At 46.7% G+C, this 25993-nt stretch overlaps 1 protein-coding gene across 7 annotated transcripts in view; it reads left to right on the top strand.

Moving 5' to 3' along the window:
• ADCY7 (adenylate cyclase 7) overlaps positions 1-24028 on the top strand; it is a 225804-nt gene extending 201776 nt beyond the window's left edge. For all 7 annotated transcript variants that reach the window (XM_075325745.1, XM_075325741.1, XM_075325742.1 and 4 more), the window contains 9 exons: positions 17-82; positions 168-331; positions 13517-13604; positions 14243-14401; positions 14615-14761; positions 14850-14957; positions 17621-17735; positions 18469-18593; positions 19618-24028. In XM_075325745.1, coding sequence (XP_075181860.1) covers positions 17-82; positions 168-331; positions 13517-13604; positions 14243-14401; positions 14615-14761; positions 14850-14957; positions 17621-17735; positions 18469-18593; positions 19618-19764 — 1119 coding nt within the window. In that variant the 3' untranslated portion in view covers positions 19765-24028. The remainder of the gene's footprint in view (positions 1-16; positions 83-167; positions 332-13516; positions 13605-14242; positions 14402-14614; positions 14762-14849; positions 14958-17620; positions 17736-18468; positions 18594-19617) is intronic.
• Positions 24029-25993: the final 1965 nt, after the last annotated feature.

The raw sequence follows: 25993 nt of genomic DNA, 5'->3' as shown, positions 1-25993 counted from the left end.
GCCCCTTATGTTCCAGCCACTAGATGAGACGCTGCAGAACTGCAGTAGGGCGAGCCCCGAAACCGACTGTCAAAGTATCCCGGTGAGTTCTGTAATTTAGGAATATTTCTGTGTATTTATTAAATTTATATAATGTCTAAAATAAGTCATTTTCATTTTCCCCCCAGTATTATATATACTGCTGTATTTTGGGTTTCATCGCATGTTCTATCTTTCTGCGGATGTCCTTTGAGCTAAAGATGCTCCTGTTATCCGCTGCCTTCATCGTGTACAATGTGATCATCTTCCATACACACGCGGACATATTCAAGGGAGCCTTCCCAAGCAACAGGTACGATGGGTGGAAGTCTTCTTGTGGCAAAAGCTGAATGCATTGAATGTCTAGGTGCAATAACAGGGACAAATTTACTAATTCTGTCTATTATTTTGATTATTTAGTACATTCTTAGAATGGCCAGTATGAAAATCCACCAAATTTATTGCAGTAACTTCAGCTATATACTGAATAAAAAAAACAATATTTTAAATAGATGAAAATATATCACTCACAACCTGAATTTATCAACAAAGCTGGCAGGGTTCGGGAACCGGAGTCCAAACTTATTTCTTAAATCACTAATTCTAAAAAATAAAAAACCCCAGAAAAAACACTCCTCTACGTTGTGGCAACAAACCCTCCAAAAGCATCCGAGTAAAATCAGCATTTGTCATAAAATCGAGAAAAAAAACTCCAACGAAGAAGAATCAGAAAAAACACCGGCGTTTTCCTGCAGCATGTTTTGTGCACATACCCTTAGGGTAAGTTCACATAGTGTGTTTTTCGTGGCGTTTTTGCGCGTTTTTCGGGTGCATTTTTGGCCTCAAAACAGCATGACTTTGCTTCCCCAGCAAAGTCTGAGTTTTCATTTTTGCTGTCCGCACACAACTTTTTTTTTTTTTTAAGCCGCGTTTTTGAGCTTAAAAAAAAAATGGACATGTCAATTCTTTACTGCGTTTTTCTGCGTTTTCCCCCCATGCAATGCATTGGAAAAACGCAGAAAAACGCAGATATCAAAAATGCAGCAAAACGCAACCAAAAACGCACCAAATCGCGGTAAAAACGCATGCTTTTTTGCCGCGTTTTTTTTGCTGCGAGTGCGTTTTGTCAAAAACGCAGCGTCAAAAAAACGCAGCGGGTGCACATAGCCTTAGACGTCTTAGACCGATCCTGTGCAGTTTTTTGGTCGTTGACTTCCTTCAGTTAAACACACTTTTTTAATGGAATCGGATTTTGCATGGCTCCACTTCCTTTGAGGATTTTTGTGGGAGTTACTATGCAAACCTCAATTGTTCTATGGGATAAAGCTGTACATAGTGCAAAACAATTACAAGATCCATTTTCCAGCAAGTGTTAATCAATATACTCACAAGACTAAAATCCAATATCAGCAGAAAACATTTGCACAAGCCTGACACTAAGCTAAATCTAAGTTAAGCCCTGGGTCAGGCTTTTCTAAGCCATTCTGTCATTTTTTTGTTTTTTTCTTTTTTGCTGAATTTGGAATTTTGTTTTGTGAGCATATTGAATAAAACTTGCTAAAATCTGGATCCTGCATTGGATTTCACATGTACAGTGTTATCTCTTAGAGAATTTCTGTGCAAACCTCAGTTGCTCTAAGGAAGCGAAATTGTGCAAAATTACATCAAACAAGTGCATGAAGGCAATAGATGGCAATGACCTAAAAAGTGTACAAGAGCATATTTTCCAAGTAAGAAAAATTTAAATCCTGATTGTACGAGGATGCTTAAAAAGATTTTCCACTACTAGTATGATCCCCTTTCTTTTGTCCTAACTCTTCCTCACTAAGGGGTACTTTGCACGCTGCGACATCACAAGCCGATGCTGCGATGCCGAGCGCGATATCCTTGTGATAGCTGCTGTAGCGAACATTATCACTACGGCAGCGTCACATGGACTCACCTGTCCTGGGACGTCGCTCTGGCCGGCGACCCGTCTCCTTATTAAAGGGGCGGGTCGTACGGCGTCACTGCGACGTCACACGGCAGGTGGCCAATAGGAGCGGAGATGAGCGGGATGTAAACATTCCGCCCACCTTCTCCCTTCCGCATATCCTACGGGAGCCGCGGTGATGCCGGTAGGAGATGTTCCTCGCTCCTGCGGCTTCATACACAGCGATTTGTGCTGCTGCTGGAGTGAGGAACAACATCGGACCATCGCGTCAGCGTAATTATGGATTACGCCGACGCTACACCGATGATACGATTACGACGCTTTTGCGCTCATTAATCGTATCATCTAGGCTTTACACACTACGATGTCGCCTGCGATGCCGGATGTGCGTCACTTTCAATTTGACCCCACCGACATCGCACTTGCGATGTCGTAGTGTGCAAAGTACCCCTAATGCTCTGTGCGAATGTTGCGTTTTTGTCTGCGGAAACGCTGCGTTTCTTTGTCGCTCCATTGGGAGACCCAGACAATTGGGTGTATAGCTTCTGCCTCCGGAGGCCACACAAAGTATTACACTTAAAAGTGTAAAGCCCCTCCCCTTCTGCCTATACACCCCCCGTGCATCACGGGCTCCTCAGTTTTTATGCTTTGTGCGAAGGAGGCTGACATCCACGCATAGCTCCACATCTTAGTCAGCAGCAGCTGCTGACTATGTCGGATGGAAGAAAAGAGGGCCCATAACAGGGCCCCCAGCATGCTCCCGTCTCACCCCACTCTGGTCGGCGGTGTGGTTAAGGTTGAGGTACCCATTGCGGGTACATAGGCAGGAGCCACATGCTGTTTTCCTTCCCCATCCCTTAATGGGCTCTGGGTGAAGTGGGATCCTAATCGGTCTCCAGGCACTGGGACCGTGCTCCCTCCGCAGCCCCTGGGGAATCTGCTGGACAGGAGCCGGGTATCATCAGGGACAAGGCCCTGCTACTGTGAGGTACTCTGTGTCCCCGTGGGGACCGCGCATGGAGCGCTTGTGCCATATACACTGCAGCACTGCTGGGTGTGTTAGTGCGCCGGGGACTACCGCGCCGGCCGCGCTTATATGCCGGCCGCGCTTATAACTTTAGTCCCCGGCTTTTGCGGCCTAGTATCGCATATTCCCGCCCCCAGGCCTGCCAGTCAGGGGAAGGGCGGGACGCTGCACAGGACGTCAGCGCTGAGGGCTGGAGCATACTTTGTATCCTCATCCCCCCTCATTCAGCACAGTGGGGCTCCAGATTCCCGCACTTTCTAGGGCACGCCCACGGCCCCCTCCTCCCCACAGAATGCCGGCAGCCATTCCTGTCAGCACTTCTGACGCTGGAGAGGAGAGACAACAGGCTCTGGGAGGCCCAGGCAGGGAATCTGGTGATCACACAACCGCTTTGAGCGGTCGGTAAGCAGCACCTGAGGTGCTGGCCCCACTGAGTGCCGAAGTGTACATATATATATATATGCTTATATGCTATACATTTACACTGTACGGTCGCACTGTTGATTTTTGGCTATATACCCTCCTGGATTGTACTCAGAGGAGACAACAGCATGTCGTCCGCAAAAAGCAAGGGTGCCAAAGCACAGGCTTACTTTGCAACCTGTACCTCATGTGCGGCTATACTACCGGCAGGTTCCACTGACCCTCATTGTGTGCAATGCTCGGCCCCTGTGGCACTTACTCAGCCGGAGCCTCTGCTACTGGTGGCCCAGGTGGAACCACCTGCTACCACTGTCCAGGTGACAGGGACGGAGTTTGCAGTATTTGCTGACAAACTGTCTGAGAGTATGGATAAATGGTCTGCTAGGATACTAGAAGCCTTACAGTCCAGACCGGTGACTCAGGCCCCGGGCACTGTTCAATCATTGACCCCAGGCCCCCCCTCAATTGGAGCAGCAAAGTGCTCCTGGGGTGACCCATAGGTCCCAGGGTGAGGTCTCTGACACGGACCGCAGTCCCAGGCCGCCTAAGCGGGCTCGCTGGGAAATTCCCTCGACTTCATCACACTGTTCGGGGTCTCAGCAGGAGGACTCTCTGGAAGATGAAGCGGAGGTAGCAGATCAGGATTCTGATCCTGATGCCGCTCTCAACCTAGATACACCTGATGGTGACGCCATAGTGAATGACCTTATAGCGACCATCAATCAGGTGTTGGATATTTCTCCACCAGCTCCTACAATTGAGGAGTCAGCTTCTCAGCAGGAGAAATTCCGTTTCAGGTCTCCCAAGCGTACATTGAGTATGTTTCTGGATCACTCTGACTTCAGAGAGGCAGTCCAGAAACACCGAGCTTGTCCAGATAAGCGTTTTTCCAAGCGCCTTAAGGATACACGTTATCCCTTCCCCCCTGACGTTGTCAAGGGCTGGGCTCAGTGTCCTAAGGTGGATCCTCCTGTCTCCAGACTGGCGGCTAGATCCATAGTTGCAGTGGAAGATGGGGCTTCACTCAAAGATGCCACTGACAGACAGATGGAGCTATGGTTGAAATCCATCTATGAAGCTATCGGCGCGTCTTTTGCTCCAGCATTCGCAGCCGTATGGGCACTCCAAGCTATCTCAGCTTGTCATGCGCAGATTAATGCAGTCACACGTACATCTGCTCCGCAAGTGGTGTCCTTAACCTCTCAGGCGTCGGCGTTTGCGTCCTACGCCATTAATGCTGTCCTGGACTCTGCGAGCCGTACGGCGGTAGCATCCGCCAATTCGGTGGTAGTCCGCAGGGCCATGTGGCTACGTGAATGGAAGGCAGACTCTGCTTCCAAAAAGTTCTTAACCGGTTTGCCATTTTCTGGCGACCGCCTGTTTGGTGAGCGATTGGATGAAATCATTAAACAATCCAAGGGAAAGGACTCATCCTTACCCCAGTCCAAACCAAACAGAACTCAACCACGGAAGGTACAATCGAGGTTTCGGTCCTTTCGGCCCGCGGGCAGGTCTCAGTTCTCCTCGTCCAAAAGGCCTCAGAAGGATCAGTGGAACTCCGATTCATGGCGGTCTAAGTCACGTCCTAAAAAGACCGCCGGAGGAACCGCTCCCAAAGCGGCCTCCTCATGACTTTCGGCCTCCTCAAACCGCATCCTCGGTCGGTGGCAGGCTCTCCCGCTTTTGCGACGCCTGGCTGCCACAGGTAAAAGACCGATGGGTGAGAGACATTCTATCCCACGGTTACAGGATAGAGTTCAGCTCTCGTCCTCCGACTCGATTTTTCAGAACATCTCCGCCCCCCGAGAGAGCCGATGCTCTTCTTCAGGCGGTGTGCACTCTGAAGGCGGAAGGAGTGGTGATCCCTGTTCCTCTTCAGCAACAGGGTCACGGTTTTTACTCCAACTTGTTTGTGGTGCCGAAAAAGGACGGATCCTTCCGTCCTGTTCTGGACCTAAAACTGCTCAACAAACACGTAAAAACCAGGCGGTTCCGGATGGAATCGCTCCGCTCCGTCATCGCCTCAATGTCCCAAGGAGACTTCCTGGCATCAATCGACATGAAAGATGCTTATCTCCACGTACCGATTGCACCAGAGCATCAGCGCTTCCTGCGTTTCGCCATAGGGGACGAACACCTTCAGTTCGTGGCACTGCCTTTCGGCCTGGCGACAGCCCCACGGGTCTTCACCAAGGTCATGGCAGCAGTGGTAGCAGTCCTACACTCTCAGGGACACTCGGTGATCCCTTACTTAGACGATCTGCTTGTCAAGGCACCCTCTCAAGTGGCATGCCAACACAGCCTGAACATTGCTCTGGAGACTCTCCAGAGTTTCGGGTGGATCATCAATTTTCCAAAGTCAAATCTGACACCGGCCCAATCACTGACATATCTTGGCATGGAGTTTCATACTCTCTCAGCGATAGTGAAGCTTCCGCTGGACAAACAGCGTTCACTACAGACAGGGGTGCAGTCTCTCCTTCAAGGCCAGTCACACCCCCTGAGGCGCCTCATGCACTTCCTAGGGAAGATGGTAGCAGCAATGGAGGCAGTTCCTTTTGCGCAGTTTCATCTGCGTCCACTTCAATGGGACATTCTCCGCAAATGGGACAGGAAGTCGACGTCCCTCGACAGGAACGTCTCCCTTTCACGGGCAGCCAAGGCTTCCCTTCAGTGGTGGCTTCTCCCCACTTCTCTGTCGAAGGGGAAATCCTTCCTTCCCCCATCATGGGCTGTGGTCACGACGGACGCGAGCCTGTCAGGGTGGGGAGCGGTCTTTCTCCACCACAGGGCTCAGGGAACCTGGACTCCGACAGAGTCCTCCCTTCAGATCAATGTTCTGGAAATACGGGCAGTGTATCTTGCCCTGAAGGCGTTCCAGCCGTGGCTGGAAGGCAAGCAGATCCGAATTCAGTCGGACAACTCCACAGCGGTGGCATACATCAACCACCAAGGAGGAACACGCAGTCGGCAAGCCTTCCAGGAAGTCCGGCGGATTCTGATGTGGGTGGAAGCCACGGCCTCCACCATACCCGCAGTTCACATCCCGGGCGTAGAAAACTGGGAAGCAGACTTTCTCAGTCGCCAGGGCATGGACGCAGGGGAATGGTCCCTTCACCCGGACGTGTTTCAGGAGATCTGTTGCCGCTGGGGGATGCCGGACGTCGACCTAATGGCGTCACGGCACAACAACAAGGTCCCGACATTCATGGCACGGTCTCAAGATCACAGAGCTCTGGCGGCAGACGCCTTAGTTCAGGATTGGTCGCAGTTTCAACTCCCTTATGTGTTTCCTCCTCTGGCACTGTTGCCCAGAGTGTTACGCAAGATCAGGTCCGACTGCCGCCGCGCCATCCTCGTCGCTCCAGACTGGCCAAGGAGGTCGTGGTACCCAGATCTGTGGCATCTCACGGTGGGTCAACCGTGGGCACTACCAGACCGACCAGACTTGCTGTCTCAAGGGCCGTTTTTCCATCTGAATTCTGCGGCCCTCAACCTGACTGTGTGGCCATTGAGTCCTGGATCCTAGCGTCTTCAGGGTTATCTCAAGAGGTCATTGCCACTATGAGACAGGCTAGGAAACCAACGTCCGCCAAGATCTACCACAGGACGTGGAGGATATTCCTATCTTGGTGCTCTGATCAGGGTTTTTCTCCCTGGCCATTTGCCTTGCCCACTTTTCTTTCCTTCCTTCAATCCGGATTGGAAAAAGGGTTGTCGCTCGGCTCTCTTAAGGGACAAGTCTCAGCGCTCTGTGTTTTTTCAGAAGCGCCTGGCCAGACTTCCACAGGTACGCACGTTCCTGCAGGGGGTTTGTCACATAGTCCCTCCTTACAAGCGGCCGTTAGAACCCTGGGATCTGAACAGGGTGCTGATGGCTCTTCAGAAACCACCTTTCGAGCCATTGAAGGATATTTCTCTCTCACGCCTTTCGCATAAAGTGGTCTTCCTAGTAGCAGTCACATCACTTCGGAGAGTGTCTGAGCTAGCGGCGCTGTCATGCAAAGCCCCTTTCCTGGTGTTTCACCAGGACAAGGTGGTTCTGCGTCCGGTTCCGGAATTTCTCCCTAAGGTGGTATCCCCCTTTCATCTCAATCAGGATATCTCCTTACCCTCTTTTTGTCCTCATCCAGTTCACCAGTGTGAAAAGGATTTGCACTTGTTAGATCTGGTGAGAGCACTCAGACTCTACATTTCTCGTACGGCGCCCCTGCGCCGCTCGGATGCACTCTTTGTCCTTGTCGCTGGCCAGCGTAAAGGGTCACAAGCTTCCAAATCAACCCTGGCTCGGTGGATCAAGGAACCAATTCTCGAAGCTTACCGATCTTCTGGGCTTCCGGTTCCCTCAGGGCTGGAAGCCCATTCTACCAGAGCCGTGGGTGCGTCCTGGGCTTTGCGGCACCAGGCTACGGCTCAGCAGGTGTGTCAGGCGGCTACCTGGTCGAGCCTGCACACTTTCACGAAACACTATCAGGTGCATACCTATGCTTCGGCGGATGCCAGCCTAGGTAGGCGAGTCCTTCAGGCGGCGGTTGCCCACCTGTAGGAAAGGGCCGTTTTACGGCTCTATTACGAGGTATTATTTTACCCACCCAGGGACTGCTTTTGGACGTCCCAATTGTCTGGGTCTCCCAATGGAGCGACAAAGAAGAAGGGAATTTTGTTTACTTACCGTAAATTCCTTTTCTTCTAGCTCCAATTGGGAGACCCAGCACCCGCCCCTGTTCCCTTCGGGCTGTTGTTCTTTGTGTACACATGTTGTTCATGTTGAATGGTTTCAGTTCTCCGAAATTCCTTCGGATTGAATTTACTTTAAACCAATTTATAACTTTTCCTCCTTCTTGCTTTTGCACCAAAACTGAGGAGCCCGTGATGCACGGGGGGTGTATAGGCAGAAGGGGAGGGGCTTTACACTTTTAAGTGTAATACTTTGTGTGGCCTCCGGAGGCAGAAGCTATACACCCAATTGTCTGGGTCTCCCAATTGGAGCTAGAAGAAAAGGAATTTACGGTAAGTAAACAAAATTCCCTTCTTTGTACTGCAGCGTTTTCAGTGCCAAATTGCATGCGTTCAGCTTCCCCAGCAAAGTCTATGAGAAAACCAAAAAATCAATGCACACGCTGCGTTTGTAAACGCAGCGTTTTGGATGCCCAAAATCGCTGCGGGAAAAAAAGCAGCATGTCACTTCTTTTGTGCGTTGTAGCTGCGTTCTCCACCCATTGAAATCAATGATGTGGGTCAAAACGCAACCAAAATGTACTTGGACTGCATTTTGTTGCGTTCCACATGCTTTTTTGACTAGAAAACCGCAGGTTTTCAATTTCGGTCAATCTCTGTCTGTGGATGTCGGTGAATCTCCCTCTGTCTGTCAGTCGGTCGGTCTCTTTCTCTGTCAGTTGGTCGCTCTGTCTCTCTCTCTCTGTCGGTCGGTCGGTCTCTCTCTGTCCGTCTCTCTCTCTGTCCGTCCGTCAGTCTCTCCCCCTCTCTCATAGTCACCGATCCCCGATCACCGGCATGGCGCTGCACGGCTGTCACACTGCTCCGGCGGCTTTTCCTCTTTTGAAAATGCCAGCCGCTCATTATTCAATCTGGTATTCCCTGCTTTCCCCGCCCACCGGCGCCTATGATTGGTTGCAATCAGACACGCCCCCACGCTGAACGACAGCTATCTCACTGCAACCAATCACAGTCGCAGGTGGGCGGGTCTATATCGTGCTGTAAAATAAATAAATAAATAAAAAAAACCGACGTGTGGTCCCCCCCAATTTTGATACCAGCCAGGGTAAAGCCACACAGCTGAAGGCTGGAATTCTCAGGATGGGGAGCGCCACGTTATGGGGAGCCCCCTGGCCTAACAATATCAGCCAGCAGCCGCCCGGAATTGCCGCATCCTTTAGATGCCACAGTCCCGGGACTCTACCCGGCTCATCCCGAATTGCCCTGGTGCGGTGGTAATCGAGGTAATAAAGAGTTAATGGCAGCAGCCCATAGCTGCCACTAAGTCCTAGATTAATCATGGCAGGCGTCTCCCAGAGATACCTTCCATGATTAACCTGTAAGTTAAAGAAAATAAACACACACATCCAAAAAATCCTTTATTTGGAATAAAAGACAAAAAAAACACCCTCTTTCACCACTTTATTAAAATCCTCAAATACCCCTCCAGGTCCAACATAATCCACTTGAGGTCCTGCGACGCATCCAGCTCTGCCACATGAAGCTGACAGCGAGCGGTCACAGACCCGACCGCTCTCTATCAGCTCCACGCAGCAACTGAAGTGAGCCGCGCGATCAGCGATGACATCACAGGTGATTTGCGGTCTCGGGTGGAGGACTCCAGCTGGCCACGGGTAACCTGAGTGACGGCAGCGCTAATCGCGCTGCTCACTTCAGTCACTCAAGGGATTAGCGGTCACCGGTGAGTCCTTCACGGGTGACCGCTAATCAGGACACCACACACAGACAGAGCCGCGGTATGAAAATGAAGTCGGGTGAAGTTCACCCGAGTTCATTCTCATCGCGCGACTCTGTGTGTGCTGTCAGCCGGCATGTAGCAGAGCTGAATTGCCGGGGGAACGCACTGTCAAAAATGCATCCAAAACGCATGCAAAATGCATGGAAAAAGCATCCAAAATGCATGCGTTGCGGATGCATTTATTTTTACAAATGCAGTGTCCAGTCTGCCAGAGGGTGCGTTCTTTTCTGCACTGCAGAGAACGCAACGTGCGCACATACCCTAACACTTCACTAATCTACTTCTGGTATCTACTCATCTCCTGTAAGCTGATCTCGAACAGTCTCGTAAATACCTTTTATTGTTGTAACTTTGATCTTTCGGGTCTGGAGACAGAAAATGGACCAACTGAGCAGGGCACAACACTGATGGGGGCCGGGCTGTCTCTCTGTGAGTGACCGCAGTCTGGGCACGCATACTCAGATCACACTTCGCTCTCTTCTCAGTCCCCACCAGTGACATGCCCTACTCACTTGGTTTGATTCCGGTCTCCAGACCCGAAGGATCAAAGCTACAACAACAAAGGTATTTACAAGCCCCTAATGCTGGGTTTACACACAGACTTTCTAGCGATCCAACCTGCGATCTCAACCTAGCCGGGATCGCTACAAAGTCTCTGGTGAGCTGTCAAACAGGCAGACCTGGCCAACGACCTAACAGCGATCCGGACCTGCAGAGCGACTAGCTGGTCGTTGGGGACAGCAGGTGAACTTCACCCGACTTCATTTAATGCCGCGCGGCTCTGTGTGCCGTGTAATTAAATAAATAATTAAAAAATCCGGCGTGCGGTCCCCCCCTATTTTAATACCAGCCAGATAAAGCCATACGGCTGCAGACTGGTATTCTCAGGATGGTGAGCTCCACGTTATGGGGAGCCCCCCAGCCTAACAATATCAGCCAGCAGACGCCCAGAATTGCCGCATACATTAGATGCGACAGATCTGGGACTGTACCCGGCTCTTCCCGATTTGCCCTGGTGCGTTGGCAAATCGGGGTAATAAGGAGTTATTGGCAGCCCATAGCTGCCAATAAGTCCAAGATTAATCATGTCAGGCGTCTCCCAGAGATACCTTCCATGATTAATCTGTAAATTACAGTTAAAAAACACACACCCGAAAAATCCTTTTTTTGAAATATAAAACACTAACAAATTCCCTCATTACCAATTTATTACCCACAACAAAGCCCTCCTTGTCCGGCGTAATCCACGGTCCTCCAGCGTCGCATCCAGCTCTGCTGCATGCAGGTGACAGGAGCAGCAGAAGACACAGCCGCTCCTGTCACCTGCACGCAGCTAATGAAGAGAGCCGTGTGATCGGCTGAGCTGTCACTGAGGTTACCTGGATCCAGCGGTGGATGCAGCGGTGGCCGCGGGTAACCTCAGTGACAGCTCAGCTGATCGCGCTACTCACTGCCGCTCCGGTCAGCTCCACGCAGCAAATGAGGTGAGTAGCGCGATCAGCTGAGCTGTCACTGAGGTTACCCGCGGCCACCGCTGCATCCACCGCTGGATCCAGGTAACCTCAGTGACAGCTCAGCCGATCACACGGCTCTCTTCATTAGCTGCGTGCAGGTGACAGGAGCGGCTGTGTCTTCTGCTGCTCCTGTCACCTGCATGCAGCAGAGCTGGATGCGACGCTGGAGGACCGTGGAGTACGGCGGACAAGGAGGGCTTTGTTGTGGGTAATAAATTGGTAATGAGGGAATTTGTTAGTGTTTTTTATTTCTAATAAAGGATTTTTCGGGTGTGTGTTTTTTAACTGTAATTTACAGATTAATCATGGAGGGTGTCTCATAGATGCCTGACATGATTAATCTAGGACTTATTGGCAGCTATGGGCTGCCAATAACTCCTTATTACCCCGATTTGCCAACGCACCAGGGCAAATCGGGAAGAGCCGGGTACAGTCCCAGAACTGTTGCATCTAATGTATGCGGCAATTCTGGGCGGCTGCTGACTGATATTGTTAGGCTGGGGGGCTCCCCATAACGTGGAGCTCCCCATCCTGAGAATACCAGCCTTCAGCCGTATGGCTTTATCTGGCTGGTATTAAAATTGGGGGGGACCGCACGCCGGATTTTTTAATTATTTATTTATTTATTTTACTGCACAGTATAGACACGCCCACCGGCTGCTGTGATTGGGTGCAGTGACACAGCTGTCACTCAGCGTGTGGGCGTGTCTCACTGCAACCAATCATATTTGCCGGTGGGCGGGGAAAAGCAGGGAATACGAGATTGTTTAATGAGCGGCCGGCTTTTTCAAAAAAGGAAAAGCCGCTGGAGCAGAGTGAACGCCGTGCAGCGCCGGTGATCGGGGATCGGTGAGTATGAGAGAGGGGGGGACACTTCAGTCACTCGGGGGATTAGCGGTCACCGGTGAATCCTTCACCGGTGACCGCTAATCAGGACGCTACACAGACAGAGCCGCGGAGTCGCTGTAAAGTCCCCTTTACACACTGAAACTTGCCAGCGATGCATGCTGCACAGCGGGAAACAAAGGACCTAGGAATGGTCCTGAACGATTTGTAGCGATCACAACTTCACAGCAGGGGCCAGGTCGCTGATAGGTTTCACACACTGCAATGTCGCTGGGGAGGTCGCTGTAACGTCACAAAACCGGTGACGTTACAGCGATGTCGTTTGCGATGTTGCAGTGTGTAAACCCAGCTTTAGAGATCAGCTTACAGGAGCAGAGTAGATAGCAGAAGTACACGAGGAAAGTGTTAGTTAGGAAGAGTTAAGCTGGGTTTACACACTGCAACATCGCAAAGGACATCGCTGTAACGTCACCGGTTTTGTGACGTAACAGCGACCTCCCTAAGTCTCTGCTAAGTCGCTGGTGAGCTGTCAAACAGGCAAACCTGGCCAACAACGCAACAGCGATCCGGACCTGCAGAGCGACCTAGCTGGTTGTTGGGGACGTTGATAAGCAGAAAGGGAAGTTGCTAACAAAGTCGCTGCAAAGTCTTTCACACACTGAAACTTTCCAGCGATGCTTGCTGCACAGTGGGAAACAAAGGACCTAGGAATGGTCCTGAACGATTTGTAACGATTACAACTTCACAGCAGGGGCCGGGTCGCTGATAGGTTTCACACACTGCAACATCGCAAACAACATCGCTATTGCGTCACAAAACCGGTGACGTTACAGCGATGTCGTTTGAGATGTTGCAGTGTGTAAACCCAGCTTTAGGATAAAAGAAAGGGAATAACTTTAGTAGTGGAAAACATCTTTAAGTAGAGTTTCATGTGAAAAACTTGGTGAGGTTGGTGTCTTTATATTTGTATGGGTTTTAAATCTGATGCATTTAAAAATTGCTTGGATTACTTTATGCAACGTTTTTTTAAGTGAGCCGCAAACAGTGGCATAAGTCTAAAACTTGATGTAACAATTTACGCCAACCCATCGGCATAGTATTTATGATAGATCAGATATGTTGTCTACTGTCCTGAAGGGATCATACTTGGCTCCCACTGAATGCCATGTGGTGCTAAAGATTTTTTAGGAGATCATCAGCTTCAGGGTCCATAATCTAATTTATATATGAACGTATATGCACCTTTATCCTTTTATGTACTACTTTTCTTGTAATTTCAGTACGGCTGGGATCCTGAAAGACCTACAGAGGATGTCCTGCTTTTACCTTTCTTTATTCTACTTGACACTAGTTTTACTGGCACGACAGGTAAGAAAATGAATGATTGCAGCATAAATTAATATTATAGTGGCTCATAGATGCCACAGATTTGCCATAATTATATTGTTTCTCCCATTATTGGTGTTACCTCTCTAATACAATTACTTTTTAAATAGAAACTACTAACTTCTCCAGCGATCAGTTTTGATCACCAGGAGCAGCATTGTTGGCCATACATTGCCCTTGTGATATCTCCGGCAGGACAAAATACCTTATTACACCCAATTGCTAAACATATTAATGCACGGAAGACTTGAGGCCACTGAAGCGAGAGTCACAATGTGTGAACGGCACTTCACTTTGATTCAGCCGAACCCAACCATATAATGTGGATTTGGAGCCTTCCAATGTTTCCTTTAATTGCAGATGTTAGGGGAAAGAACCATCTAAAATGTTAATTGTCAAAAAGTTGACCCTATGTTATCATGGGAGGTGAGGGGCGCATACTCTCCATCTCAAGAGGTCATGCCTGCTTGGAAAAGCTGAGCGTGAATGTGTATGTGGGTGGAAGGAATAAGTCAGCCAAACCAGCCCATGGGTAAAAGGAAGGCTGGAAAGATGGGAAAATACGGTACATGACTACCTAAATAGGACCAGATGTAGTCTTACTAACGTCTCTGTTTTAGGTTGACTATTACTCTAGGCTAGATTGCTTGTGGAAGAAGAAATTCAGGAAGGAGGACGAAGAGATTGAAACGATGGAGAATCTGAATCGCCTTCTTCTAGAAAATGTCCTTCCCGCACACGTGGCTGCGTATTTTATTGTGGACAACAACATGAATGAGGTAAAGACTTACTGCCGCCGGCTTTGTTTATTTGTATGGACCCACACTGCAACAAGTGTCTAGAAACGCCTTTTGTACAGAAGTATATAGTTATCATGATTGTCCCCGGCCATCACTTCCTAAGATCAGAATACCTCTCATTACCGAGACCGTTCTGTTAGGACATGGCAAGTGTGAATTCAGCTTTGCTCATGTTGTATCCTTTGCCCCCAGGACCTGTACCACCAGTCCTATGATTGTGTCTGTGTGATGTTCGCCTCCGTGCCAGAGTTTAAGGTCTTCTACACAGAGTGTGATGTCAACAAGGAAGGCCTGGAGTGTCTGCGGCTTCTAAATGAGATTATCGCTGATTTTGATGAGGTATTTATTGCCTTAGTATCAACTTTTTGTACAAAATGTACTTCGATAGATTTATATAATTTATTTTTTTCCCCATAATTTCTCCCAGCTTCTAATGAAACCAAAATTCAGTGGTGTGGAGAAAATTAAGACAATTGGAAGCACCTACATGGCAGCTACAGGCCTGACTGTAACCCCTGGCCAAGAAAATAAGCAGGTATATTATCACAGATTAGCATGCTCAAAGTGGCTGAACATATGCATAAAACAGTTTTTATTATGTTTTTTATTTATCATCTCTATGATGGAGATATTGGATGTAAAGCTTTACATGGTTTAGTTAAGAGATTCCTTTCTGGGGATGTGTACTTTTTCCCCTGCATGACTTCGCCCAATCATAAATGAAAGGCAACATACAGGAGAGAAAAAAAAGACCACGCCAATAGAACATGTCAAATCCAGCCTTCTCACTGTGATCTAGTAATATTGATGTGTCTAACCTTATCACACTGAGATATTACTGAAAAGTGCAGGACAGCTTTGCGGTGTTATTACGTAGAATGCTCTGAATCTATGCCAGGTAACAGGGAATAATTCAAAGTAGTGTTTATGACATGCTGCAGCTCTTCTCTCACAGCAATGTCTGTCAAAAATAATGATATAACAGTGCAGTGAGAGGAGAGCTGCAGCATGTGAGCAGTATGTCACATACACCACTCTGCATCTGTACCAGATATATACGCAGAGCTTATCTCCCAGGACCCGAGACAGCGCATCTCTACTCTACCTTCACTTTTACTTTCAGTCATTAGTGGCAGTGAAATCTGTGTGTAAGGCCTCTTTCACACGTCCGTGTCTCCGGTACATGTTTGGTCCGTTTCCTCACGTACCGGAGACACGGGCACACATAGACCCATTAAAATCAATGGGTCTGTGCTCACGTGCGTGTTCTGCCATGGACCGTGTTTGTGTGGAGCATACGTGTGTCCGTGTGCTCCACATGTCAACATGTCCGTTTTTCTCAGACATCACGGGTGTCACACGGAACGCAAACTGACCACACGGAGGTGTTCCGTGTGACACGTGCCGGAGAAAACACACGTATTGGAGGGAAAAAAATCCAAAACCTTTACTCACCTTCTCCAGCCCTCCTGTCTCTGCTGCTGCTGTCACTTGCTTCCGACCACCACTCATTATGCTCATTGCATATTCACTTCACTGCGGCTGGAAGCTAAAGCAGCGAGGAATCGGTAGGACCGGAGACCGAAGATCAGCACCACGGACAGCGACGCCAGGGACAGGTGAGCAGAAAGTTCCCGTTCTCCGTGTGTTATCACGGATAACACACGGAGAACACACGTGTGCCATAAACACTTCTCACGGAGGGCAAAACGCACCTCCAATTTTGATTTGGATTAACAAAGGCTATAAGCAACTGTCTGTCAGCGGGTGTGAATTTCACCTGTTTTTGACACCATTTTTTGAGCCTATTTATCAGGGGTGACCCTCTATGCCTTTCATGTGACCCCCATGCCCTTTTAGCACCCCATCAGGCACACTACTATACTCTGCTGTGATCATCTTAGGTTGTCTGGGCTATTATTATTTCCCTGTTCCATGGACGGCGTTAGATGAGTGGGGCACGCGTGCTCTGTACACTGAGTTTACCACTCGCCAGTCATTGTTGCAGCACCACCCAGTAGAATTTACTGTTTACTCAGGTGATCGCTCCACGTGCGGCTGCTGCCCGGGCCCCCGTTGCTATGTATACAATCGGGCGCGCATTCGTTGTCATGACCGGTCCGTCTGGCCGGGTGCGCACGCGCGTTCAGGCCTCCAGTCTGTTTGATAAACTATGTGTCTTTTTTCAAAACGCAGCGTGCGGTCTTTTATTTCCACGCTGCATCAGGATCATGTCATCATCCTGTCATTATTTTTATCGGTTCTTTACCCTTTTATAACTGGCGCATGCGCAGTACTTAGTTCGTACTCCATGCGGTCACATGACCTCTGACAACCAATGAGAGCACTTTTGTGTTCCCCGCCTCTATTTAAACCTCTAATTCACCTCAATCTGGTTAGGCGTCTACCTCTGCACAAGAGGTCTTTCACTCTTGGCTCCACAGTCCAGATAGGCTCCCCTGATGAGTTGGAAATGACGAAACGCGTAGGGAGAACTGGAGCACGCCTGTAGCGGATCTGCATCTGAGGAGTTTGTGGTAGCTAAGCTCCCCCTCTGCAATCCCATTATTACCAGGGTGTTGAATGAAAAAGAGATACCGGTGAGACCAATCCTCTATTATTTGCTTTACTGTGGAAGATTTATTATTCAGCCTTTGCATTTATACATTGTTTAACAGGCTTATAGTGATTTTCTGGTTTAGGTTTGCGGATCATTGCTGTTTATTACAGCTCTCCTTTACTGGGTTATCACCGTTATGTGTTTGTTGTCTGTGTTCACTCCCTGTTTTTAATAGGATTATTTAAAGTTATATTTTATCTTTACCCTGCTAATCACATTCAATTACTTTGGGTATCTGCTCCCGCTATTATTCAAAACGCACCTCTGACACGTCCGTGAAAAACGTGCGTGGTTTTTCACGGGCGTGTGAAAGAGGCCTAAGAAGGTCAGACAAATCAGTCTTGCCAGATCATAGTGATGAAGCTGGTTCTGACCTTTTTTAGTGTGTGTTTGCTTTTTGTTCTGCTCAGTTTAGTTGCAGGGAAAGTGGCATATGTAGCTGGTCTAACTTAAAAAAAAAAATATAAATAAATTAAATGAAAATAAAAATGAAAGGTTCTGTTTAGAAGGCGGCTAAGTAGTTCTATGCCTTTGAATCATCTCTCTTATATAGAATGTTGATTGATTGTTTGTTATAGGATCAGGAAAAACAGAACGCACAAATAGGAATCACTGTTGAATACGCTATGGCACTAATGCAAAAACTGGATGGAATCAATAGGCATTCCTTTAATAACTTCCGCCTGCGTGTTGGTGAGTTGTTAAATCCGGAGTGTAAAAAGAGAAATAACATGACGTAAAGGGGTTGTCCAATACTGTTATATTGATGGCCTATCCTTAGAATAGGCCTTTAGTATTAGGTGGGAGGAGGTGTAATACTCAACACGCTCACCGATCAGCTGTACGAGGTGCCGCTCAGATGTAATCAGTTTCAGAGTGGAACAGCATGGCTCTGTCAACTCATATGACATGGGGTGGATCTGCAGTACCGCGCTGCGGCCACTATACAATTGAAGGTGTTTTGGAAGTGATCACATTTATCTGGTACTGGAAACAGCTGATCTAAGACAGAACCGGGTGTCGCACCCTCACCAATCTGATATTGATGATTGGGGTAGGTCATCAATATTAAAGTACTGGACAACCCCTTTAAAGGATATTGTCACTTTCAAAGCATTTTTATTGCTAAATGCATTCATTTTTTGGCTAAAATCACTTTCCCAATGGGAGTTTATTTTACATGTTTTGGACCCTTATAGCTTCTGCAGCCTCTGTGTATCACAGTACATGACCGCAGACTGCAGATTAACAATACCAGGGATATTTTGCACATTTTTATTGGGCTGTGTGCACAATAAAAGGAGAAGTGCATTTTTTTTTGTTTTGATTGTTTTTTTGCTCAAGTAATTGTTTTTCAGACAAGCAGCATTGAAGGTGTTGTGTTTCGTGGTGCTGATGACAATGATGGATTGTATAATCTTTTTAGGTATAAACCATGGACCTGTAATTGCTGGAGTGATTGGCGCTAAAAAACCACAGTATGACATTTGGGGGAACACTGTGAATGTAGCCAGTAGGATGGAGAGCACAGGAGAACTGGGAAAAATCCAGGTATTTTTTATCTATGCTTCAATCATTATTATATACTTCTCAGGGAATTGTACTAATTTTAGTAGGACTTTTCATTACAATCGAGAAAAACAAAAAATTTGGGGGGATATAGTTGAGCTTCTAATTGACTATAATGATCATTTTTTCACTTTGACCAAGCTAATGTTGGAAGTAGCTCACTGAAGATCTGATAGCCTGTACAAGCTCCTTTGCCTAATAACATATTCAAAGGGTGGACATATACAGATGGGATTCTAACTGAACTATTCATACTACCACCTCTGTAAATCATCCCTTTCTACCTATGCTGTGACCTCGATCTCCTCTCTGATTGTCACTCTAATGCTGGCACTGGATTTCTTCTCTGGCCCTCACTGTGCTGCTGTCAACTCAATCGCTTCCCTGGTCCTCACTGTGCTGCTGTCAACGCAATCTCTTGTCTAACTCGCCCTGTGCTGCTGTCAACTCCATCTCTTCTCGAGCTCGCACTGTGCTGTCAACTCAATTGCTTCCTTGCCCTCACTGTGCTGCTGTCATCTTGATCTCTTCCCTGGCCCTCACTGTGCTGCTGTCAACACAATCTCTTCTCTAGCTCGCACTGTGCTGCTGTTAACATGATCTCTTCTCTGGCCCTCACTGTACTATTGTTAACTCGATCTCTTCCTTGGCCATCACTTTTCTGTTGTCAGCTTGATCTCTTCCCTGCCCCTCACTGAACTGGCGTCTGTAAACTCCAGCTCTCCTTTGTCACATCTCATACAATACAGAGAGGAGAGGTCTGGCATTTTATCAGTCTCTACAGTATGTAAAATTTTCAGTATATGTACTCTCCCGCTGAAGAAAAATGGATGACTGGTAATGGTGCAGCAATGTAAAGGCTCTTGCACAATAACCCAGTCAGATTTTGGTGAAATGACATGTACATTAAGTCAAATAGGAAAAAAAGAAGCAAAATCAAAGATTAGTCTTGTTCCATTATCACCACTTGCTTTGTGATTGTATATGTGTCTTTTATTCTTTCCAGGTGACAGAAGAGACATGCCGGATTTTGGAAGGATTGGGTTATTCCTGCGAATGCCGAGGTCTGATCAATGTTAAAGGGAAGGGAGAGCTCCGGACGTACTTTGTTTGCACAGACATGGCCAAATCGCAAAGCATTGCCATAAACTGACTTTACACCTGATTATTTTACCTGAAGATTTTAAATGTATGGAGGAAAGTTTTCTATGCTGCCTAATGTTATATGAAGACTTTGCCAAGTAAAGTGAGCATCCGCCTGAAAGGGATGCCCTTTACCAAAACAGTAGCCAATATTTCTAATATCTTGCATTAGAAATTGTGGAATTTTACTTACATATACAGTATTTTTTACCCAACAGTGGAGGTTGGGTATGCCAAACGAAAGGGTGGATTATACCTCAAGGTTAGTTTACAGGACTGTAATTGCGTTATTTCAAGAAATAGGAACTAATAATGAAAGGTTCGGAGCAGGTATAAGATGTTTGTGCCAAATCTGAGCCTTCCGGGAAGACCGGTACAGCATTGACGAAATGCGGGGATGTCAACGCCGAATACATCTACATGCCTTAAGAAACTGGTGGAGATCCATCTGTGTTCTTGTTGGAAAGCGAGGATCTAGTCTTGTAAGATTCCAGCGGAAGATTACATATGATGGATTACATTGACAATTCCCAGACTTGTTCCTTTGCCCTACAGTAATACAAGACATCAGTTCGGATGTTGGATTTTTTTTTCACTGATTTTAGCTTTTTTTGGGTGGATAAAAACTGTGGAGTATAATAGACTATTAACTGCGAGTTTGGTTATATGTGAACCCATGGCCTGGTTGGGGGGGGGGGGGGTGTACTAATTAAGACTGAAAACACTGAAACTAGAAGGAACAAGGCAGTTGTGTCCGCAATAGTTGTAACCAACACTCCACACGTTGGCAATCGGCGTCACTCGAGTTGTATTTTATTTCACTGTTATCTTAAGATTTAAAAGAGAAAACTTTATAATGTTTTTTAATTAAAACATGCCCACGCAGAGCATCGAAGAATGGCTGTAAAAGGGACGTAGAGCAGTGACAGCCATACTTCTTATTCACTGCCACGGAGCAAGAAATGCCTCCGACTTCAGACAGATCAGTGTCGAGCTGCATCGATTACTTTTAGTGCTATTGTCCCTGCCGACAGGAGAAATGTTTCACAGTCTGTGGTTATATTAACCAGAAGCGCTGTGGTTATGTACAGTCATGCACTGCTGTAGCGTCTCTAAGCAGGAGCCATTCTCACAACCCTATTGTAGTGAATGGGGTGACGAGCTTCCTTCCTTATATGCTGGAATATGTGTATATAGCGTTGTAGTCATTTTTATTGAAATACAGTATTTATCAGTTGCAGAAGATTCCCACTAGTTATATGTGCGCTTGAGAGAACCATGGTGAATACCGGAAAGTCTCCACACCAGACTTCACCATCCTGATCATTGTTTGTTTTTTCAGGAATCCGCCCTTCTCTGTGAATTGTCTAAATTCTGATGGACTTAACAGTATTTTATCACTTGTTTTACTTCTTATTTTAACTATTTTGGCTCCAATTCATAAAGACCAGAGATGTTCAGTATGATAGCAGCTTGTATCGGGAGCGTTGTGCACCTAGTCATCAAATCCTTTCCCTTCCCACATTTTTTTTTTATTTTTGTAATATCCTTTCGTTGGTTGTTTCTCTGTCAGTAAAAATATATAAAAACAGAAATCTTACTCCAGTCAGGAATATCACAGCTCTTCAACAATTAATGTCCTAAGTCAATTTTTTTTTCACGACTAGTTAGAGCAGATTATTGGCACAATTGCTTTGATGAATCGGGGCCTTTGTTCTTCAAGTTTCCAAAGAGTCAGATTTTAAGGAGTTTTCTTAAAGATATTTATTGAATTATGTGTAGAAAATGCTGTGAGTGGTAATGTCCATCTCTCTCCAGCATAGGAGTTCTCCATTTCAGGCCTCCTTCACACGTCCGTGTCTCTGGTACCTGTTGGGTCTCCGGTACCTGTTGGTTCTCCAGCACAGGAGGAAATGGACCAATTAAACTCAATGGGTCTGCACTCACGTGCATGTTTTCCCTTGGACCGTGTGGAGCATACGTGTGTCCGTGTGCTCCACACATAGACATGTCCGTTTTTCCTCCGACATCACGGGTGTCACACGGATGTAATCCATGTGACACGCACCAGAGAAAACACACATCTGTGAATTAAAAGGAATTTCTATTCTCCCGCGCTGCTGTCTCTTGCTTACGACCCCCGCTCATTATGCTCATCACATATTCACTCCACTACAGGCCGGAAGCAGAAGCAGCTGGGAGTGGGCAGGAACGGAGACTGTAGATCAGCACCACGGACCGCAACGCCAGGGACAGGTGAGCAGAAAGTTCCTGTTCTCAGTGTGTGATCACGGATAGCACATGGAGAATACACGTGTGCCATAAACACGACACACTGAGAGCAATACGCACCTTTGACACGTCCATGAAAAAACGTGCGTGATTTTCACAGACGTGTGAAAGAGGCGTCAGGCTGTGAGCCGATCACCAGCAGACGTGGTGGCACATGTACTGGCGCTCTCAGAACTCCCATTGCAGTAAATTGAGTATGGTCACTAGATTCAGAAATCCCACAGCAATAAATTGGGAAGACTGGAACATGTGCTGTCACTCATTAGTGGTTGAACGCAAGCGGGAACAGGGTATTAGGGACCCCCATTCTACAGATAGAGAGAGATGGCATCATAGCCTACTCTTTATTCCATATACTATAAAGTCTTGTGAAACAATCCTTTAGTTTTCTTCCCATTAAAATTATTTGTTGCAAAACATAACTGCCTGATTATTATGCTCTGGGATCTGCCTCTATAAACATGGGTTAAAAGAAATAGGAATCAAACTATACTCACCGCAGCCAGGCAGCTTTGCTCTTCGCCCTCTTTGCACTGACTAAGTATCAAAACGTCATGATGTTACTCAGTGCCAAAAGGCTGAAGACCCCTGTGATGTGGCAGAAAAAGACGCCAAGGCCAGGACAGGCGAGTGCAGGGACTAGGGGAGTATAATTTAATGTTTTATCCCCTTTCTTGCATTTAGAAGATAATAGTAGCTGGCATGTTGCTGGATTTACAAGAAGCAAAATCACCCAGAATTGTTATTCTCTTAAAACCACAAGTTTTAAGATATTAAAATATTTTATTTGCTCTATAACATAGCTGCATTAGAGATGAGCAAAAACAACCCTAAGGCCGAGGCCACACGGGGATTGATGCGATCCAATCATGCGATCAGACCACAGTTGCGGAGGGGAGGGCCAACGCTGTGGAGGAGAGGGAGGTATTTCTCTCCCTATTGCCTCCGGTACCGGCTGATGCAAGAATCACACTGCTCTCGTGTTACACCGGTGTAACGCGAGTGCAATGCAATGCTTCTCTCGCCACTTAGACTTGAATGGGTACGAGTGGAACAAGATCGCATTCCACCCACAGCATGCTGCGACTGTTTTCTCGGTCCGATTAGGACTGAGGAAACCATCACTCATGGGAGCGGGCCCATAGAGTAATATTGGTCCGAGTGGAATGTGATTTTTTTTTTCATCGCATTCCACTTACTCTGTATTACTCGCCGTGTGTGCTGAGCCTAACTGCCTGATTCATCAAGGATCATACTTTGTTTTTTTAAATTTTTTTATTCAATTACGCCAATACGAGTAGAACTCGACATAACGGGAGTGTGACACGCCAGGTCGTCTGATTCATGACCAACTATAGTGACCAATACGCCAGAATACTCTGACTGCAGTAAGATTTGTGGTGAGGTGCGGGGATTAATGACTCCGGCACCCAACTCAGTAAGACTGACGTAAACATCCAATTCTTGATGACTCAGGCCAGTCTCCATTTTAGTTAGGTAAAGCAAGAGGTGGTGTAAAGAATATGTACATGTCTAGCACGATGCCCCCAGACTGCACAGCGGGAGCCATCGTGATCAGTTAGGCGCCTCGTCTGCCTGCCTGGCTTAGGTTTAAGACCGTAATTATAGTCCTGCTCCCCTACAATGAATAACACTTCTGCGCCTCTGTCATACATGTTTGTTTATGCTGTGGAACTTTTTGTCAGACACAAGATATTGTATTAATAGTTTTTGTAAACCATGTAAGTCAATTGTTTTCTATTTATTATGCCGATTCCCTCTTATGTACCATGTATGACTAATTACTATGTAATTTAATGTCTTTTTGTCATTGTTTTGATTGTGGCAAACATCTCTCAATTTTATCCAGCTGTGGATTAAAACATATTCTGTAGGTCAATTACAAGAAATTATTTGTATTGCACAATTATTAATCATTGATTTGCCTGTGGGTACAATTGGTATCTGTATATCCTGTGAAGGAGGGGGGGGGAATAGTATTTAGTCAGCCACCAATTGTGCAAGTTCTCCCACTTAAAAAGATGAGGGAGGCCTGTAATTGACATCATAGATAGATCACAACTATGAGAGACAAAATGAGAAAACAAATCCAGAAAATCACCTTGTCTGATTTGGCAAGACTTTTTTTTGCAAATTATGGTGGAAAAGAAGTATTTAGTCATCTAAAAACATGCAAGATTTCTGGCTGTCACAGACCTGTAACTTCCTCTGTCCTCCACTCATTTACCCGTAGTAAAGGCTCCTGTTTGAACTTATCAGTATAAAAGACACCGGTCCACAACTGCAAACACTCTCTAAACTCCACTATGGTGAAGACCAAAGAGCTGTCAAAGGACACCAGAAACAAAACTGTACCCCTGCACCAGGCTGGGAAGACTGAATCTGCAATAGGCAAGCAGCTTGGTGTGATGAAATCAACTCTGGGATCAATATCTCACCCCGTGAAGTCAAAATGATCACAAGAACGGTGAGTAAATATCCCAGAACCACACAGAAGGGACATAGAAAAAACAAAAGAGCTAGCAATAAATGTGCACTACAGCACTAAAAAATTCCAACTGTACTTATTATAAATATGAGATTTTTGGCAAAAAAATTGCAATTTCTTGAGCCACCCCGCCACTTCACGGCAAATCTCTGTTGGGGCAGTCCTAACACTAAAATATTTTTATAAAATGTGCCAAACGGCCTCACATATGAAATAGTAGAACTGCTCTTAGCAGCATTCACCTGGTCTATTTCAATCCCATACCCATGACTGAATCATGGCTGTGGGCGGGACTCAGTCATGGGTACCGGATTGAAATAGACCAGGTGAGTGCTACTAAGAGCAGTTCTACTATTCATATGAGGCCGTATGGCACATTTTATAAAAATATTTTAGTGTAGGACTGCCCCAAATGAGATTTGCCGTGACGTGGCGAGGTAGCTCAAGAAATTGCAATTTTTTGCCAAAAATCTCAAAATTTTTTATAATAAGTACAGTTTGGAATTTTTAGTGCTGAAGTGCACATTTAGTGCTGGCTTTTTGTTTTTTCTTCACGGAAGGGACATAGTGAATGACCTGCATAGAGCTGGAACCACCGTAACAAAGGCTACCATCAGTAACACACTACGCCGCCAAGGACTCAGATCCTGCTTAAGCCAGTACATGTCTGGGCCTGTCTGAAGTTTGCTAGATTCCTAGAGAGCATTGGATTATCCAGAAGAGTATTGGGTGAATGTCATATGGTCTGATGAAGGCAAAGTAGAACTGTTTGGTAAAAACACAACTGGTCGTGTTTGGAGGAGACAGAATGCTGAGTTGCATCCAAAGAACACCATACCTACTGTGAAGCATGGAGTGGCAACATCATGCTTTGGGGCTGTTTCTCTGCAAAGGGAGCGGGATGACTGATCCGTGTACATGAAAGAATGAATGGGGTCATGTGTCGTGAGATTTTGAGTGCAAACCTCCTTCCATCACCAATGGCATTGAAGATGAAATGTGGCTGGGTCTTTCAGCATGATAATGATCCCAAGCACACCACCAGGGCAAAGAAGGAGTGGCCTAGCCAGTCTCCAGATCTCAACCCCAAAGAAAACCTTTGAGGGAGTTGAAACTCCGTGTTGCCCAGCGACAGGCCCAACACATCACTGCTCTAGAGTTCTGCATGGAGGAATGGGCCAACATACCACCAACAGTGTGTGCCAACCTTGTGAAGACTTACAGAAAACGTCTGACCTCTGTCATTGCCAACAAAGGATATAACAAAATATTGAGATGAACTTTTGTTATTGACCAAATACTTATTTTCCACCATAATTTGCAAAACAAATCTTGCCAAATCAGACGCGGTGATTTTCTGGATTTTTTTTTCTCATTTTGTCTCTCATAGTTGTGGTCTATCTATGATGTCAATTACAGGCCGACCTCATCTTTATAA

Source organism: Anomaloglossus baeobatrachus, chromosome 10, assembly GCF_048569485.1.
Source record: "Anomaloglossus baeobatrachus isolate aAnoBae1 chromosome 10, aAnoBae1.hap1, whole genome shotgun sequence".
NCBI classification, from domain to species: Eukaryota; Metazoa; Chordata; class Amphibia; order Anura; family Aromobatidae; genus Anomaloglossus; species Anomaloglossus baeobatrachus.
This window is presented reverse-complemented; position numbering and strand designations above follow the sequence as displayed.